This window comes from Mus caroli, unplaced genomic scaffold, assembly GCF_978045245.1.
Source record: "Mus caroli unplaced genomic scaffold, Mus_caroli_1 scaffold_16, whole genome shotgun sequence".
Lineage (NCBI taxonomy): Eukaryota > Metazoa > Chordata > Mammalia > Rodentia > Muridae > Mus > Mus caroli.
This window is the reverse complement of record NW_028227271.1, coordinates 28,229,147-28,248,777: the sequence shown is the minus strand read 5'-3', so window position 1 is coordinate 28,248,777 and position 19,631 is coordinate 28,229,147. Positions and strand designations below refer to the sequence as shown.

General features: G+C 49.3%; 1 protein-coding gene across 2 annotated transcripts; it reads left to right on the top strand.

The window, feature by feature from the left end:
- Positions 1 to 13,276: 13,276 nt before the first annotated feature.
- Positions 13,277 to 18,304, top strand: Gsdmd (gasdermin D). 2 transcript variants are annotated; one of them, XM_021183424.3, is made up of 11 exons: positions 13,277 to 13,499; positions 14,420 to 14,643; positions 15,191 to 15,383; positions 15,896 to 16,064; positions 16,331 to 16,433; positions 16,668 to 16,718; positions 16,990 to 17,079; positions 17,195 to 17,367; positions 17,442 to 17,586; positions 17,686 to 17,759; positions 17,893 to 18,304. In XM_021183424.3, exons 2-11 carry the CDS (start codon positions 14,424 to 14,426, stop codon positions 18,133 to 18,135), a joined length of 1,461 nt encoding a protein of 486 aa, XP_021039083.1. In that variant the 5' UTR covers positions 13,277 to 13,499; positions 14,420 to 14,423; the 3' UTR covers positions 18,136 to 18,304. The 2 variants fall into 2 exon arrangements, with proteins under 2 accessions (XP_021039083.1, XP_021039084.1); XM_021183425.3 differs by having other exon boundaries at positions 13,286 to 13,499; positions 14,325 to 14,643.
- The last annotated feature ends 1,327 nt before the right edge of the window (positions 18,305 to 19,631 follow it).

The window sequence follows — 19,631 nt, the reverse complement described above, 5'->3', positions numbered from 1 at the left end:
AAACTACCAACTCCCCAAAATAGCAATTAATAATTTATTAAATTATTTTTAATTTATTAATTTTTGAAATGTAGGAGAGCTCTGTCTACATGCCAGAAGATCCCTTTATAGATGGTTGTGAGACACCATGCAGTTACTGGGAATTGAACTCAGGACCTCTAGAAGAGCAGCCAGCACTCTTAACCACTGAGCCATCTCACCAGCCCTTGTTTTCTGTTTTCTGATTTTTTTTTTTTTTTTTTTTTTTGTTAAGCAACTAAGTTTAGTTTTGATTTACTTGCAGGAAAAACTGATGTGCTTAAGGGTCTAGCACTGAGGTGTGTCCTCCTCTGTGCTGGCTGAATTCTCGCCTGAGATCACAGCAGAGCCCTGGGCACTTGCTAAGAAGACAGGGCTTGTGGATTTACCCAAAGACGAGCAACTATCAATGAGGTGGGCACTGTCACAATTATTTTACAGACACTGATCTTGGCAGTTATACTTGTCATATTGAAGAGAAAAGCCACTTCCGGGGACTACACACTTCTACTCCTGCTGTCAACACTAGATGTGGATTAAAAAAAAACAAATTAATTTATGCATGTATGTGTGCGCAAGCGTGCATGTGGGTATGCCACAGAGTGCCTGAAAGACGGCTCAGTGGGTAAAGGCACTTGCCACCAAGCCTGACAACCTGAGTTCAGTATCTGGATCCCACATGGTGGAATAGAGAACCAACTCCTAAAAATTTGACCTTCACAGGCACTCTGTGGCACACCCACATGCACGCTTGCGCACACATACATGCATAAATTAATTTGTTTTTATTTTAATCCACATCTAGTGTTGACAGCAGGAGTAGAAGTGTGTAGTCCAGTCACCTTGAGAACCATGTCATTTTTCTGAAGGGTAGTTTACCATGTGAGTCAAGACCATAGCTACCTTTAAAAGAAAAAAATTATTTGGATAATTTGAATGTATGTATGTGAGTAGGGGGTGTATGCTCATAAGCAAAGGTGCTTATGGAGGCCAGAGGCATGGGGTATCCCTAGAGATGGAGTTATAACTGGGGTCTAGTCGCCCAATGTGGATGCCAGGAAACAAACTGGGGTCTTCTACAAGAGCAACTGTTGAGCCATGTCTCCCAGTGTTACCTTTTTTTTTTTTTTTTTTTTTTTTTTTTTGGTTTTTCGAGACAGGGTTTCTCTGTATAGCCCTGGCTGTCCTGGAACTCACTTTGTAGACCAGGGTGGCCTCGAACTCAGAAATCTGCCTGCCTCTGTCTCCCGAGTGCTGGGATTAAAGGCGCACGCCACCATGCCTGGCTCCAGTGTTACCTTTTGAATATTTTATTCTTAGGAAACAATGAAGCATATTCAGGTATTACCATAAAAAAATCAAGTGCTACATTGTTTATGAATTCCAAAACTGTGTAATATGTTTATCACAAAATAAAACATGATATGTAAAATCAACATGATATGTACATGTGTGTATGTGTGAGGGGTTGTGGGTGTGACTTCAGCAAAACTCAGAACTGGGAAGGGAAGGTATCCGAGTATGACTGTGTTGGATTCTTCCATCATAAAGCTTAAAAAGCACTTATATGAGGGCTGAAGAGATGGCTCAGTGGCTGAGAGGACTGGCTGCTCTTCCAGAGAACCCACATGGCCACTCCTAATCCTCTGAACCTCCAGTCCCAAGTGACCTGATGCTCTCTTCTGTTTTTTTTTTTTTTTTTTTTTTAACGGTTGGGCATTGTGACTATGTTCTGGGAAAGTGTGGTTATTATTCTTTTTTTTTCTTTTTTTTTAATTTTTAATATTTTTTATTACATATTTTCCTCAATTACATTTCCAATGCTATGCCAAAAGTCCCCCATAGCGCCCCCCACTTCCCTACCCTCCCATTCCCATTCTTTTGGCCCTGGCATTCCCCTATATTGGGGCATATAAAGTTTGCAAGTCCAATGGGCCTCTCTTTCCAGTGATGGCCGACTAGGCCATCTTTCGATACATATGCAGCTAGAGACAAGAGCTCCGGGGTACTGGTTAGTTCATCATGTTGTTCCAACAATAGGGTTGCAGATCCCTTTAGCTCCTTGGGTACTTTCTCTAGCTTCTCCATTGGGGGCCCTGTGATGCATCCAATAGCTGACTGTGAGCATCCACTTCTGTGTTTGCTAGGCCCCGGCATCGTCTCACAAGAGACAGCTATATTTGGGTCCTTTCCTGATGCTCTCTTCTAACCTCTAAAGGCAGAGCATGACAAAACACACAGGCAACACACCCATGCACATAAAATAAAAGCCAAAATTTTAACATTAATTTTTTTGTTTTGTTTTGTTTTTTTGTTTTTCTTTTTTTTTTTTTTTTTTTTTTTTTTTTTTTTTTTTTTTTGGTTTTTTTCGAGACAGGGTTTCTCTGTATAGCTCTGGCTGTCCTGGAACTCACTTTGTAGACCAGGCTGGCCTCGAACTCAGAAATCCGCCTGCCTCTGCCTCCCGAGTGCTGGGATTAAAGGCGTGCGCCACCACGCCCGGCTCTGTTTTTTTGTTTTTCGAGACAGGGTTTCTCTGTATAGCCCTGGCTGTCCTGGAACTCACTTTGTAGACCAGGCTGGCCTCGAACTCAGAAATCTACCTGCCTCTGCCTCCCGAGTGCTGGGACTAAAGGCGTGCGCCACCACGCCCGGCTAACATTAATTTTAAAACACAAATTGGCCAACCCTGGTGCTCAACAGGCTCACAGCCACACCCCTGGGTGCGACAGGTTTAGTCTGTACAATGGCCCTATTGCATGCAGCACTGGTGTCAACCCCTGAAGCTAGCACTTCAGCTAGAATGCCGGCCTGGTTCAGCACCCACCCACCAAACATGATGCTGGCTCAGTTTCCTGTCCCCCAGCTCAAAAGACAGCTCTGCCATCTCCTGTTTTGCCTACCCTGAGCCAGTGCTTTGTGGCCATCTACCCATGGCCTGCTCTCCCTCTGGGTTTTCTGCCTCCCACCCCATTTTGTTTTTCTAGACAGGGTTTCTCTGTGTAGCCCTGGCTATTCTGGAACTAACTCTAGACCATTCTGGTCTCAAACTCAGAGACCCACCTTCCTCTGGCTCCCAAGTACTGGGATTAAAGGCACATGCCTCCATCACCTTGCTCTGCCTGTGTTTTTTCTCCATGAAGCGTACCTGCTTGCAGAGAGGCCCAGATGCAAGTTGCAGTGGAGAACAGATAGCCTTTCGGCAAGCAGAGGAAACTAAGTCACACATCCATGTTGCCCATGCTGTAATAGGCTCTTTCTTTTCCTTCCCCAGAACCTTTGTCTCTGGTCCCGCTCCATCCATCCCCTCTGCTTTTATGCACCATCTCCTGCACTCTCTTCCAGCTCTTACAATGCAAGGGCTTCCTCTGATCTTCCCACCTTCATCCTGAGCTGGCACCAAGTCACCTTGAGTGACTTGGCCATACATACCTTCCCAGCCTTAACTCTCAACACCTCCCAGATACTGCCTCAGTAAAGTGTGTCCTGGCGCTAATCTAAGGGGAAAGTGCTGCCACTGGACTTCCTGGTTGGGCCTCAGTGGGAGAGGATGTGCCTAGTTCTGCTGGGACTCGATGTCCCAGGGTGGGACGGTGCCCAAGAAGGGCACCTTCTCTGAGTAGAAGGGAAGGGGACAGGGACAAGGAGGTGGATTGGTAAGGGTAGGACTGGGGGGGGGTGAGAATGTAGGGGGGGATGTGGGAGGGAGAGGCTAGAATGTAAAGTGAATTTTTAAAGAAATCAATTATTTTTTTAAAGTATTTTTCTCTGGAGAACGTGGATGGAATGTGTACATGTTATCTGCAGCCACACACACTTTGTCAGCCTTCAAAAGCATCTACTCCCCCTCCACTGACTCAGCCTGCACTCAGTTTGGGGATTTTTTCCATTCCACTTTCAGGGTGTGGCTCTTCACCCTCCTTCCTGGCCAACTCAACAATCGTCCACACGCAGGGGCCATCAGATGAGCGTGACGCTGAACGCTGCAATGGAAAAAGTCCTTGGCAGGCTGTCCTGTACCTCCTGGAGAGAGGAGAGCAGGAAGTGACTAAAAGAGAAGTGGGCAGAGAGAGCATGCATCGCTCCAAACCCCCACTGCAAAGTCTCTCAGGCTCACCAAGCTACCCCTGGCTTACTTTGTTAATGTGAAGGTGGGTGATCTCAGGATGAGCCCCCTCTTGTTAGATTCAGTAAAACTAGACACAGTAAGGCTTCAGCCCCATGTGTCTGAGACAGTGACTTTCTCAGGAGCCCTCCGAGAGATTCTTTATTTTACATGTACCTGTGCTTTGCAGGCCCGGCCCACAACACATAGAGGGTGTGTGTGCGTGTGTGTGTGTACATGTGTACATGCATGTGTGTGTGTGTTTTCTTCTTTTTCTTTTTCTTTTCTTTTTTTTTTTTTTTTTTAAGATGTAGATGTATTTATTTAGCCGGGCAGTAGTGGCACACGACTTTAATCCCAGCACTGGGGAGGCAGAGGCAGGCGGATTTCTGAGTTCAAGGCCAGCCTGGTCTACAGAGTGAATTCCAGGATAGGGCTATACAGAGAAACCCTGTCTGGAAAAACCAAAAAAAAAAAAAAAAAAAGATGTACTTATTTTATTTATATGAGTACACTGTAGCTGTCTTCAGACACACCAGAAAAGGGCATCAGATCCCATTACAGATGGCTGTGAGCCACCATGTGGTTGCTGGGAATTGAATTCAGGACCTCTAGAAGAGCAGTCAGTGCTCTTAACCACTGAGCCATCTCTCTAGCCCATTATTTTTCTTTTTTAAAGAATTATTTGGTGCTGAAGACAGCAATAGTGTACTCATATACATTAAATATATAAATCTTTTTTTATTTGTTTTATGTGAGTACACTGTTGCTGTCTTCAGACACACCAGAAGAGAGCATCAGATCCCATTACAGATGTTTAAAACAGTCAGTGCTTTTAACTGCTGAGCTATCTCTCCAGCCCCGCTTGTTTTCTTTTTTATGGATTTACTATTATTATTTATTTATATGTAAGTACACTGTAGCTGTCTTCAGACACACCAGAAGAGGGCATCTGATCTCGTTACAGATGGTTGTGAACCACCATGTGGTTGCTGGGATTTGAACTCATGACCTCCGGCAGAGCAGTCGGTGCTCTTAACCGCCGAGCCATCTCTCCAGCCCGCTTATTTGTTTTTTGAGACAGGGTTTCTCTATGTAGAGCCCCAGTGTCCAATGTCCTAGAACTTCCTCTGTAGACTAGGCTGGCTTCAAACTCACAGAAATTCAACTCAACCTCCCAAGTGCTGGGATTAAAGGCGTGCGCCACCACCACCCGGCTTCTTAAGTACTTTTAAAAAACATCTTGCCAAGCCAGCAGTAGTGGCACACATCTTTATTCCAACGCTCAGGAGGCAGAGGCAGGTGGATCTGAGTTAGAAGCCAGCCTGGCCTACAGATTGAGTTCCAGGACAGCCAGAGCTACACAGAGAAACCCTTTCTGAAAAACAAAATACAAACAACAAAAAAACTTCTTGTCAACAAACACCTTTCCTCTTTGGAGAATTTGTATGGTTTAGATTGAATTTGGCATCCTTGACCCTAGAACAGGGCATTCCAGCAGGCTCTTGGGGATATGTGGACAGTGGGAATTTGTCAGAGGCAGGAGGTATAGCTCCCCAGTGTCATCCTCGGCTGCCTGAAGAGTTCCCTTAGACTTCTAAGGACCTCAACTCAGACCAAGGTTGGATTTGTACCTTTGACACATTAAAAAAAAAAATGTCAGGACACTATGAAGCAGAGTTGGGGTGTAATAAACATATTTTAACATAGGCTTAAGCACCAGAATTAAGAAAATAAGAGGCGCTCAGATGGAAAGCTGAAGGTTCTCAAAAAGAAATCACTCAAAGTAAGAGAAACTCAGGTGTGGGCACAGGCTCCTGGAGAGACAGCCATAGCTGGCTGCTTTACAACAATCATGTGTCGGGTTTTGGTGGGATTTGAAATCTTCTTCAAAAAGCTGCTAAGAAACCTAAATGAGTGGCTGGAGAAATGGCTCAGTGGTTAAGAGCTCTGACTGCTCTTCCAGAGGTCCTGAGTTCAAATCCCAGCAACCACATGGTGGCTCACAACCATCTGTCATGGGATCTGATGTCCTCTTCTGGGTGTGTGTCTAAAGTACAGCAACAGTGTACTTTCATACATAAAATAAATAAATCTTAAAAAAAAAAAAAAAACTAAATGAGACCACCAGCTGGTTCCCAGGGAACAATTTGTTGAGGGGGGTCACAAAAATCCTTGTGCCCACAGACCACTGAGGACACCAGGAATATTAAACACACAGGGGCCTTTTCTCAATGGAGGATACAGAATACCTATTTTCCCGTCCTGAAGGCTGGGAATGGACTTTGTTAACAACCTGATGACATATCTGTAGAGGCAGACCTCGCCCACCCCTTTCTGTAGAGGGAGACCTCGCCCACCCCTTTCTGTAGAGGCAGACCTCGCCCAAATTTCCCAGAAGGATTATCCCAGACTCTTCCTCCCTGGACCGTTACCCATCCTTACCCATCCGTAGAGGAAGCGTCATGTGCACTCTGTGGACTGCTGACCTCTACACTGTCAGTCAAAGCCCACATTAGATACTAGGCTCTGAGCTATAGAACTTACCCTCGTGGACACGTAGTCACACGGACTTTGTAAAGGAATTTATATGTGGGTACACACCTTAAGCTTTATCGTGCGTCTGGAATTAGACCAGTTGTTTCCTGAAAACCTTCCTCTACATTTTACTGGGTTTTAAACTCTGTTGACAATGAACTGCTGGCATTAGACTCCCGGAAGTCCGATCCAGGTTGATAAGTCAGTCTACACTGGGTTCAAGTTCTCATCTCTCCAAGCTTTTTTGCCTGTCACCTGCAAGGACCCCTGGACAATGAGCAGTAAAGAGTGAGGGCCTAGCCAGAGTGATACACATTCAGGCCTTAGACCTGGCAACGCTACGCTACTTTTTTTCTTTTTCTTTTTTTTTTTTTTGGGGGGGGGGGGTTGCAGCAAACTTTATTGATGGTATTCAAGAGAGTAGGGAGAGCTCCCTAGGCCCCTCCTGTTATTATGGGGGTCTGGGATGGAAATTGTGAGGGAGATGCTCAGTGTTGGGGGCCGAGTTGGGATAGGGACTCTTCAGCAACAGAGGGTCTCTCTCTTGCTCTCAGTGTCCTTGCTGGGGTGGGTGGTCCAGGGTTTCTTGCTCCTTGGAGGTCATGTAGGCCATAAGGTCCACCACCCTGTTGCTGTAGCCTTATTCATTGTCATATCAGGAAATGAGCTTGACAAAGTTGTCATTGAGTGCAATGCCAGCCCCAGCATCGAAGGTGGAAGAGTGGGAGTTGCTGTTGAAATCGCAGGAGACAACCTGGTCGTCAGTGTAGCCCAGGATGCCCTTCAGTGGGCCCTCAGATGCCTGCTTCACCACTTTCTTGATGTTGTCATACTTGGCAGGTTTCTCCAGGTGGCACGTCAGATCCACGACGGACACATTGAGGGTAGAAACAGGAAAGGCCATGCCAGTGAGCTTCCTGTTCAGCTCTGGGATGACCTTGCCCACAGCCTTGGCAGCACCAGTGGATGCAGAGATAATGTTCTGGGGAGAGCCCCACAGCCATCATGCCACAGCTTTCCAAAGGGACCATCCACAGTCTTCTGAGTGGCAGTGATGGCATGAACCATGGTCATGAGCCCTTCCACGATGTCAAAGTTGTCATGGATGACCTTGGCCAGGGGGGCTGTCTTAGTCAGGGTTTCTATTCCTGCACAAACATCATGACCAAGAAGCAAGTTGGGGAGGAAAGGGTTTATTCAGCTTACACTTCCATACTGCTGTTCATCACCAAAGGAAGTCAGGACTGGAACTCAAGCAGGGCAGGAAGCAGGAGCTGATGCAGAGGCCATGGAGGGATGTTCTTTACTGGCTTGCTTCCCCTGGCTTGCTCAGCCCGCTCTCTTATAGGACCAAGACTACTAGCCCAGAAATGGCACCACCCACAAGGGGACCTCCCGACTTGGTCACTAATTGAGAAAATGCCTTACAGCTGGATCTCATGGAGGCATTCCCCCAACTGAAGCTTCGTTCTCTGTGATAACTCCAGCCTGTGTCAAGTTAACACAAAACTAGCCAGTACAGGGGCTAAGCAGTTGGTGATGCAGGATGCATTGCTGACAGTGTTGAGTGAGTTGTCATATTTCTCGTGGTTCACACCCATCACAAACATGGGGGCATCGGCAGAAGGGGCAGAGATGCTGACCCTTTTGGCTCCACCCTTCAAGCGGGCCCCAGCCTTCGCCATGGTGGTGAAAACACCAGTAGACTCCACGACATACTCAGCACCGACCTCACCCCATTTGATGTTAGCGGGATCTCACTCCTGGAAGATGGTGATGGGCTTCCCGTTGATGACAAGTTTCCCATTCTTGGCCTTGACTGTGTCCTTGAATTTGCTATAGGTGGAGTCGAACTGGAACATATAGACCATGCAGTTGAGGTCAATGAAGGGGTCGTTGATGGCAACAATCTCCACTTTGCCATGTGGAGAGCAGATGGCAGCCCTGGTATCCAGGCACCCAATACGGCCAAATCCGTTCATACCGACCTTCACCATTTTGTCTACGGGACAAGGCTGGCACTGCACAAAAAGATACGGCTGTCTCTGGAACAGGAAGGAGCAGAAAGCCGCAATGCTACTTTCAACATAAAATATCTGCATATAAAAACGTTATCTCTGTGTCAGCGGCCTTTATGGCAAATGTTAGTCTTGCTTCTCTGCTGCTGAAAGGTTCCAATCCGACCCCAGGATGAGTGAGGGGCTTCTTTCCCTTCCTGTGCCCTCATAAATTTCCGTTTTGCTATCCTGCCTCCGTCTCACAATCCAGTCTTCCATCTGCTAAGTCCTGGGCCTTCAGGGATCACCAACAGATGAAAAACAAGCCCTACCCCCAAAGAAGTGTCTGGCAGAAAGACCTGGGAGAGATGCTATGGGTGGGTGGAGGTGGGGACACGGGCCACTATGTCCTGTCATCCCATCCAGCTAATGCTGGGATCTGACTCCCTCAAGAGGAAATAGAACAAGAAGGATGTGCCAGGGATGGGACACTTACAGGTGGGCCTGGGCTACATGAGGTAACAGGGACCCCTTGAACCTCCACTGCCTGTCCCCGATGCTGGGCCACTTTCCCTTCCCTCAGTATCCTGGGTCTTTCTGCAACCTCTTCTGACTCCTCCCATCCCATCTGGACCCAAAAGGCCTATCCGGTTGCTCCCATTGCCTTTGCTCCCGTCCCTGTTGTCTGCCCAGCTTCCGCTTCAGCCACCCAGTGCTGCCTGCAGGATGGGCTGAAAGCTAAAGGGCTAGAGGTGGAGCTACGCTGATGCCTCCCTCCCTCTGGGGCCCACGGGGCAGCCTAACTAAGGGCTTAGGAACTAGAACTAGATAGAAGCTCCTCCCTATGTCCTCCCTCACATTCCTAGATCCTCTAGTTATATACAGAGTCCTGACTATGCTCCCCACCCCCAACCCCAAGGCTGGCCACTAGACTAGTCCTGAATCCCTTTTGTCACTGGCCTTCTTGTATTCCACAACTTGTCCCTGTTCCGTGGCCAGGGTCGTTAGTCCCTGAGGTTCACTGCTGTTGTTGGCCCAGTGCCACCGTTTTTTTGAGCCAGTGCCAATTCTGGCAGGCAGTGACTGCACAGTATACTTCCCCTTTAGCAGGACCATACATGTTCAGGCACACCTCACTAAATGACCCTTCTCCCACTCTCCCCAGAATTCTGGCCCAAGGGTCTCAGGCCCTGGTCACAATTCAGCCACAAAGGCCTGTCCAGATTTTTCCCAGAGTGGCCTTGGTCATCCTTAGAGACTCCCAAACCCCATAACCTAATCAAAAGGAGGAAGCCCCTGGCACAGGGTGCCTGGAAGTTGCAGCAATGTGTCCCACACTGCTTGATCCTCAAGAGGAACTAGGGGCCCTCAGCCTGTGAGTGAGGCCAGAGTGGGGACTGGGGACTGGCCTTGTACACACACACACAGGCCTTCCTGCTGGGCTTCACACCCTGTCCTCTCTGGCTGGCTGGCTGGAGCCAACATGCCCAGCACTTTTGGTTTGGGGTTATTATTAAAGAACCGAAAATGTGAGTAAAGGATGCACGGCAGAAGCACATGCAGCCAGGCCATTGGCTCCCTCAGACCACTGTCTGCAGAGGGCAGGCGCAATGGGCCACAGCCTGTTTTGCCCTCCCTGTGGATGGCAGGCACCTACCTAGCCTTCATGCCCCAGAAAGTCCTGACTCCCCACGCCCTGGTTTTCTAATAAAGTTAACCAGAGATCAGTAAGGGGGTTCAGTGAACCAAGGCACCCGTTCCCAAGCCAGAGGACCTGAGCTTGATCCCCATGGCCAACTCTGGAAGGTCGTCCTCTAACCTTAACAAGCCCACTGTAATTCAATGTGTACATACCTGCACGCACATACGTATGCACACTCGCACACACACACACACGCACACACGCAAGCACACACAAAAACATCAAATGTAATACAAATTCTTAAAAACCGACAAATAAAACAGAAATAAAACAGAACCTATCAGATCCTGCTGAAAACCCACACGATGAAACCACCCTGTACCCTAAAGGCCACTTCCAGCAGGGCGCTGTGGCTCGTGGTCGTAACCTCAGCACTTGGGGAGGCAGGAGCATCAGGATCTCCATGAGTCTGAGGCCAGCCTGGTCTACAGTGAGCTCCAGCACAGCCAGGGATACATAAAAAGACCCTGTCTCGAAACAAAGCCCACTTGCCATGGTCCCTGGACTAGAACTGGCCCCGACTGGAGAGGGAGAAATAAGCAGCAAGGCTGGGTGTGGCTCATGAGGGTCAGTACTGCTAAGAAAGGGACCAGGGGGACATTGAAGACTTGGTATGTCAGGCAGAGTCACTTCCTGCAGTGGACAGCCCTGGCCTGGCACAAGCCCCACCGATACACTCAAACACATGCGTTCTGCAAATGTGCCCACATAAACACAAATGCATCTATACTTCCAGATATACACACTTGCACATGCTCCCATAGAAAAAAGAATGCGCACACTTACAGGCACAAACACACAAACAAGTAAACATCTGCATGCCCACATAATACATGCAGGTATAAAGACACATATGCACAACATACACGTACTGTTTGGGCTTGTCTCTTGTTGCTGTGGTAAAACCCTCTGGGAAGAGAAGGATTTATTTGGCTTATAGGTCACAGTTCATCTTTGAAGGAAGGCAGCACAGGCACTGAAGCTGTAGCAGATCCGGTGGAGGGAAGCTGCTTTCTGGCTCATTCCCAGGCCTATGCGCCCCATGGTTTTCTTATATAGCCCAAGCACATCTAGGGATGCCTAGGGATGATACCACCCACAAAGGGCTGGCCCTTCCTACATAAATCACCATGGGCCGGGCGTGGTGGCGAATGCCTTTAATCCCAGCACTCGGGAGGCAGAGGCAGGCGGATTTCTGAGTTCAAGCTCCAATCCACAGCCTAAGAGAGGCCTGCGAGGGCTGATTATAAGCAACCATGTGCTGGAGGTTAAGTCCACAGCACCTGGTACCAGAACACTATGCCCCTGAGGAGCCTGTAGCTGGATTGAATGCTTCTACTAAACTCCAGATTTATTTAAAACATTTTTCTTCATTTTTATTTTATGCTTTGTCTCCTTGTATGTCCCTCTCTGTGTGTACGACCCTGTGTGTGTGTAGTGCCCACGAAGGCCAGAAGAACTCACTGGATCCTCTGGAACTTGGTCACTAGCTACCATCTACCATGTGAGTGCTAGGAACTGAACTTGAATCCTCTGTAAGACTGAGGCAGAGGCAGGTAAATCTCTGTGAGTCCCAAGATAGTCTTGTTTATTTACTGAGCTCCAGGCTAGCAGGGGATACATAAAGAGACCCTGTCTCAAAGTTAAATTAAATAAACAAATGCATACATAAATAAACTCGTGTGGCTACTGCCCACACCCCAGGACACTGGCAACCAGGAACAGCTGGCTTACTTGGGGGATTTCATACAAAATGGCTTGCACAGTGATGTGTCATTTTATTTTTGTTTGTTTGTTTGTTGTTTGGCTTGGATTAGTTTTGGTCTGGGCTTGTGGCTGTGTTTTCAGGGTTTATCCACATTCTGCAATGTGTCTTATAGGTGTATTCAAGCCTCTCAATAGCCATGCAAGCACCCTATTGAGGGTTGGTGACAGAGCTTGGTCATAGGGGGTTTTCTTGCCTAGTGTGTGCAGGGCCCAGAACTGGACAAAATACTGGACAGATTTCCTTTTTTTAAAAATCTATGTATGAATTGATTGTCATTCAGGTCACTTAAGGGTTATCTGCTTGACTCTTTAAAATGTTACCATGGAGACTGGAGAGATGGTGCAGGGGTTAAGAGCACTTGCTGCTCTTACAGAGGACGGGGACTCAAGTCCTGGCACCCACATATGGTGCACTTGCATATATGCAGACAAAACACTCCCACGCGTGAGATACAAGTTTTTAAAATCTCAAGAGGAAAATTTAAACTCTACCGCAAACATTGGCGTAGGCATATCTGCTTGACCTTCTGTTTGCTGTTTGAGAAACACTTCACCATTGATAGCCACAACCCCAAGATGACCTCTTGCTTTGGATATGCACCTACAAGTCCAATGGCTAGGTCACGTATGTATTCTAGAGCAGCTCTGTTTTCAGTTTCCTGTCTGCAAGGACCATGGGGTTTGCTTTACTGCTATTGACTTAGGATGTCAGCCAGCAGAGTGGCATTGATGCTATCTAGTTTTGATTTGCATTTTCCTGATAACTAATGGTGAGCTTGCTGGCAACTGGTACAGTTGTGTATTTCTAGAGAAGTCCATTCAGATTTTTTACTATGGCTCAGGTGTTTAAGAAAGAATAAGTGAAGCCCGGTGGTGGTGGCGCACGCCTTTAATCCCAGCACTTGGGAGGCAGAGGCAGGTGGATTTCTGAGTTCGAGGCCAGCCTGGTCTACAGAGTGAGTTCCAGGACAGCCAGGGCTACACAGAAAAACCCTGTCTCGAAAAAGACGACAAAAAAAAAAAAAAAAAAAAAAAAGCGCTGTGAACTTGTAGGAACCCGGACTAGAAGAAAGTGAAGCTCCCGGATCGCAAGGAATTCCCGAAGCCCAGGCGGGCTCCCGGGAGGAGGAGGAGGCTAGGGCAGGCTGCGCAGCTGTTCCGGGAGGAAGGGCTCCTTGAAAGCACCGGGCCCGCCCGCTACGTCGGGCTGAAGCTTTACGGTTTCACTTTTGTGTCCTGCCGCCTGAGGACCTCTTGCTCGCGGCTCCCGTTGCTCCCGGGCTGAGCAGACAAGAGACCCCTCCCCGGCATCCCAGCAGGTCCTCGCTTCGCTTGGTGGACCCAGATACCTCGGCAGGGGTGAAAAATCGAGGTGAGCCACCCTGCTACCCAGCCCTTCCAGAGCCCAGCCGCCCCTCCTCTATCTAGTGTGGTCTACGCTATGGCCTGGATGCTTGCTTGTTGAGTTGGGGATTTAGCCCTTCCCAGAAGCCCCACTATACCTTGAAGACAGCTTGAAGGGGCTCTAGCAGCTAAGGTCTACCCTCTATGGAGGCCACCCACTAGTGATACAGTGGGACAAGCCTGGTTTGGGCTTGACACTGGGGCGGGAAGAGGGGACCGAGTGGGGGGAGGGGGAGGAGAGGGGACTCTCTAGGCTTCTGGGATGAATGCTGATTCCCTGACCCATAAGTCCCTCCCTGATCCCCAAGGGCCTTCCTGTCTCACTCTCCACCATTAGCCCAGAGACCCAGTTTCCTAGGTGTAGAGCTGCTCCTCCACACTGACCAGGTTGTCTGTCCCAGGCCTGTTTTGGCCTCTGACCCATGAAAGTTCAATCAGGTCAGGTAGCTCACAGAGCTGTACATGAGAGCCCTGGAGGAAACCACCGAACCCTGGAACACTGGCTTTGCTGTGGGCTCCTGTGCTAAGTCCCTTAGAAGTGGGGGCTTGTGTTCCTTCCCCAGCCTTGGCCCTCAGCCAGGGAGAGCAACAAGGTATCTTAGACTTTAGCAATTGACCAAGGGCTATGCACAGTAATTAATGATGTAGATAGTATAGACCTGCTACAGACTACCTTCTCCCCCTCCCCCTCCCTCCCCCTCCCCCTCCTCCTTTTCCTCCTAAGTGCTGTGGCCCCAAGGAGAGACAGATAGGCGAGCCTCGAAGTGAATCGTGTCTGTGTTGTGTTGGTCAGGCAGGAATGTGCCAGGACTAACAAGGCAAGGCTACTTTGAAGGGATGGGGTTCCTGAGTGCTGGAGGAACTAAGTTCGGAGCCGTCTGCCCCCAGGACCATGCCATCGGCCTTTGAGAAAGTGGTCAAGAATGTGATCAAGGAGGTAAGCGGCAGCAGAGGCGATCTCATTCCCGTGGACAGCCTTCGGAATTCCACCAGCTTCAGGCCCTACTGCCTCCTGAACAGGAAATTCTCAAGCTCAAGGTTCTGGAAACCCCGTTATTCATGTGTCAACCTGTCAATCAAGGACATCCTGGAGCCCAGTGCTCCAGAACCAGGTATCTTCTTTCCCATCTTGAACCTCCAGATTGAACAGAAGGGAATGGGCAAAGCCCAGCCTGCCATCTTACTGGGCATGTTCAACTCTACTCCTCTGGTCCTATTTCCAGAGTAGGGAGGGTTTTTTTTGGTTTTGTTTTTTTAAATTTATTTATTTATTTATTTATTTATTTATTTATTTAATGTATGTGGATACACTGTAGTTGAACAGATGGTTGTGAGCAATCATGTAGTTCCTGGGAATTGAACTCAGGACCTCTGTTGCCCTACTTGCTCCAGCCCAAAGATTTATTTATTATATGTAAGTACATTGTAACTGTCTTTAGACACACCAGAAGAGGGCGTCAGATCTCATTACAGATGGTTGTGAGCCACCATGTGGTTGCTGGGATTTGAACTCAGGACCTTCAGAAGAGCAGTCAGTGCTCTCAACCGCTGAACCATCTCTCCAGCCTGAGTAGGGAGTCCTTTAAAGGTCCCATCACTACAGAGGAAAGACGAGGCAGTGGCTCCTGGACTAGGACCTTAGAGCTGGTCTCGTTTTAGAACCAGAGTGTTTTGGCTCCTTCAAAGTCTCTGATGTCGTCGATGGGAACATTCAGGGCAGAGTGATGTTATCAGGCATGGGAGAAGGGAAAATTTCTGGTGGGGCTGCAGTGTCTGACAGTTCCAGTGCCTCCATGAATGTGTGTATACTGCGTGTGACTCAGAAGACCTGGGAGACCATGCAGAATGAAAGGTGAGCCCCCGAAGGGAAGACATGCCGGGTCCCTTACCTTGAGCAGCCGTGCTTCTAGGGAAGGTTGTCGGGTTGTGGGCATCAGAAGGGTTCTGAGGCAATATCTCTCAGCACTGAATGAGGGAAACCCCAGAGGGGTGGAGTAGTAGAAACGACAGCAGGTTGGGAAGGATGCTCAGCCTCTGTTGCCAGGACTGTATCCCGAAGACCAGGATATAGAGGCAGGGCCCAAGAGCCTTAGAATCAGGCTGAGCTCCTGGTTGCTTGGAGCATTTACGGATCGTACACCATGGAGTCCCTCCACAGGCACGAGTGTCCACTTCTCCGTGTTTGAACTTGTCATACCCCACAACCACCTAGACACAGTTGAGAGCACCCTGGAGGGGGAGAGGGTCCCAAGCCTGGTATCCACAGACTTCCTGGATTCCCTCGCCTTTCCATCTCACCTGTCAGCGGGATGGGAGGCAGGGAAACTGATCCATGGTGGGCGAGCCCCAGCAATCTTTCTGTAGGCACCTTCAGCAGCCTGAGAACAAAATCCTGCAACAGCTTCGGAGTCGTGGGGACGACCTGTTTGTGGTGACCGAGGTGCTGCAGACAAAGGAGGAAGTGCAGATCACTGAGGTCCACAGCCAAGAGGGCTCAGGCCAGTTTACGCTGCCTGGAGCTTTATGCTTGAAGGTGTGTGGATGCCTAGCCCTAACACCTGCCTAGACCTACTTGGACACGTAGTAATGGCAGGAATCTTAGAAGCCAGGGACAACATCCCAGGCAGTGGTGGAAGACTCTACTAAGGCCCCTCCAGAAGTAAGCCATAGTCCCACTTGCCCAGTTAGCTGGAACCAGTAAAGGCTGGATTGGCCTTTGGAGAGCCCCCGTCACCAGCACACACACACACCATTCATAGCTATTCATTCTACGCCCCTGAACCCATATCCATTCTTCAGGGTGAAGGCAAGGGCCACCAAAGCCGGAAGAAGATGGTGACCATTCCTGCAGGCAGCATTCTGGCATTCCGAGTGGCCCAACTGCTCATTGGCTCTAAATGGGGTGAGTGCCAAGGGACTGTCTCTAGAGCCCAGACTATGTGGCAGAGAAGCAGGAAATCTGGAAGGCTTCAGCTAGCCAGGGGATGCTGTGGGCATCTGGATGCATCATCTCCCAGACAGGATGGTCAAGTGTGCCAGGAACTGATATGTGGGTGGTAGGGGTGGGATCTCATGAGGTCCCACGAGCCCTGGGAATAAGGGAATTGGTAACCTGCTTGCTTCTGCCTGCAACCAGATATCCTTCTTGTCTCGGATGAGAAACAGAGGACCTTTGAGCCCTCCTCAGGTAAGGCCCTTCATACCACTATGCTTGAGATGTCCTGTGCTCAAGGCATGAGGTGGGCACATATACATGTATACACAATGGGTGAGGCTCAACTCAGGTGATGTTGCTAGGCCTGCTTAGCTTTCCATCTGCCCTGGGCTGCCATTTGTAGGAGGGATGGATCTGGGAGGATCCAGGGTAAAATCTCAGCCCTGTGTGACATGAGACAATGGTCCCTGGGTCACTGCACAAAACAGCTCTTCCCCTTCTGCCACCCTCATGTGCTGCCTAGGTGACAGAAAAGCAGTGGGCCAGAGGCACCATGGCCTCAATGTGCTCGCTGCACTATGTTCCATCGGTAAGCAGCTCAGTCTCCTGTCAGGTCAGTACCCCCTTGACCACCCTGGGACTCCACGGGTTCTGCGTCTGCTCCCTGGATCTACCCCCTCCTAACTCCAGTTCCCCAAGACCTCACAGGCTGCCCTCTGTCCCTCCAGATGGAATTGAGGAGGAGGAGTTAATTGAGGCAGACTTCCAGGGCCTGTATGCAGAGGTGAAGGCCTGCTCCTCAGAACTGGAGAGCTTGGAAATGGAGTTGAGACAACAGCTACTGGTGAACATCGGAAGGATTTTACAGGACCAGCCCAGCATGGAAGCCTTAGAGGCCTCAGTAAGTGAGAGTGTTAGAGGTGGACAGGGTCTTCCCAAGCCTGCCCCGCCTCACTTACCCCATCCCTACCTCAGCTAGAGCAGGGCCTGTGCAGTGGCGGCCAGGTGGAGCCTCTGGACGGCCCAGCCGGCCGCATCCTTGAGTGTCTGGTGCTTGACTCTGGAGAATTGGTGCCAGAACTCGCGGGCCCTATCCTCTACCTGCTGGGAGCACTGGCTGGTGAGCAGCTCGAGGAGGGGTTAGTAAGGGACAGGAAGGGAGGACAAGGTTCTATATTGGGCATTCTGGAACCCTCTCTCAGCTCAGATCTCTCCCCAGTGCTGAGTGAAACCCAGCAGCAGCTGCTAGCTAAGGCTCTGGAGACAACGGTGCTGTCAAAGCAGCTGGAGTTGGTGAGAGGACATGGCCTTGGGGATGCAATGGGGCCCTGGGTACATCAAGGAAGGTTGACACAGGCAGGTGCTGCATCCCTCGGGCTCAAACTACAGGCTGCATCTATAACCTCTTACTCTCCTCTGTTGGTAGGTGAAGCACGTCTTGGAACAGAGCACCCCATGGCAGGAGCAGAGTTCTGTGTCCCTGCCCACCGTGCTCCTTGGGGACTGCTGGGATGAAAAGAATCCCAGCTGGGTCTTGCTAGAAGAATGTGGCCTAGGGCTGCAGGTGGAATCCCCCCAGGTGCACTGGGAACCAACGTCTCTGATCCCCACAAGTGCGCTCTATGCCTCCCTGTTCCTATTGTCAAGTCTAGGCCAGAAACCTTGTTAGCCTGTGGGCCTCCCTTCCCACAACATCTCCATGTCCTACTTTCCAGCCAAGGCAGAATCTTGCCAAGCCTAGCCTTTGGGAAGCCAAGAACCCAACTCAGTCACAAGGTTATAATACACTGAGACCCAGAAGTTGGGAAAACTCAATAAATGTACAAAGGAAAGCATAATGCTGTGTTGAGGGGAACTGGATCCTCGGTGGGATGGGGAAGGGTGGGGTCTGCCCACACAGAATCAAAATGGATAGGATGGCTATCACCTCATTCCTGTCTCCCTGTGAGGCCATAGTGAGTCTGCCCTGTTGTGTGACAGACTTTTCCTGGGGAGACATGAACAAATGTCTGCTTACCCCTTGTCTTAGTTAGGGTTTCTACTGTTATGGTGTGCCACCATGACCAAGGCAACTCTTATAAAGGAAAACATTTAATTGGGGGTGTGTCTTAGTCAGCCTGCACAAACATCATGACCAAGAAGCAAGTTGGGGAGGAAAGGGTTTATTCAGCTTACACTTTCCACATTGCTGTTCATCACCAAAGGAAGTCAGGACTGGAACTCAAGCAGGGCAGGAAGCAGGAGCTGATGCAGAGGCCATGGAGGGATGTTTCTTGCTGGCTTGCTTCCCCTGGCTTGCTCAGCCTGCTCTCTCTTATAAAACCCAAGACTGCAAGCCCAAGGATGGTCCCACTCACAAGGGGCCTTTCCCCCTTGACCACTAATTGAGAAAATGCCTTACAGCTGGATCTCATGGAGGCATTTCCCCAACTGAAGCTCCTTTCTCTGTGATAACCCCAGCTGTGTCAAGTTGACACAAAACCAGCCAGTACAGGGTGGCTTAGAGTTTCAGAGGTTCAGTCCATCATCATTATGGTGGGAAACACTGCAGCCCACAGGCAGACTCAGTGCTGGAGCAGGAGTTTAGAATTCTACATCTTGATCCTCAGGTAGCAGAAGGAGACTGGGTGCCACACTGGGTGTCGCTTGAGCATAGGAGACCCCTACAGTAATGTACTTTCTTGAACAAGGCGACTCCTATTTCAACAAGGCCATGCCTCCTCATAGTGCCACTCCCTATGGGCCAAGAATGCAAACAAAGTCTGTGGAGGTTTTATCTGTTCAAACCACCACACCCCAGTTAGAGAACCTGGGACAGTCCAAAGCATGAATATGATCAAAGTCCAACTTGGTGAGCTAAGTGATTGTATTGGGATTAATTGCAGGAATGTGGCCGAGGGGTAAACCTACAGGAGCAAAAATGACTCAAACAAAGACAGTTGCAACACCAAAGGGTGTTGCACGGGCAACAGCTCACGGAAGCTGGAAACTGGGAGCACATTGCACAGCCTGCTGGTAGCCCAACACTTAGGAGAGTGTCCTTACCAACTGACTGGTCTAAATGTCCTCTGGGCAGCTTAGTTGATCTTTGTTTCTTCTAGGCAGCTCTTTGTCTGTGTCTGTTTGGCCACTGGACTTGACAGGGAGTAAGTGTTTGCATCTTTA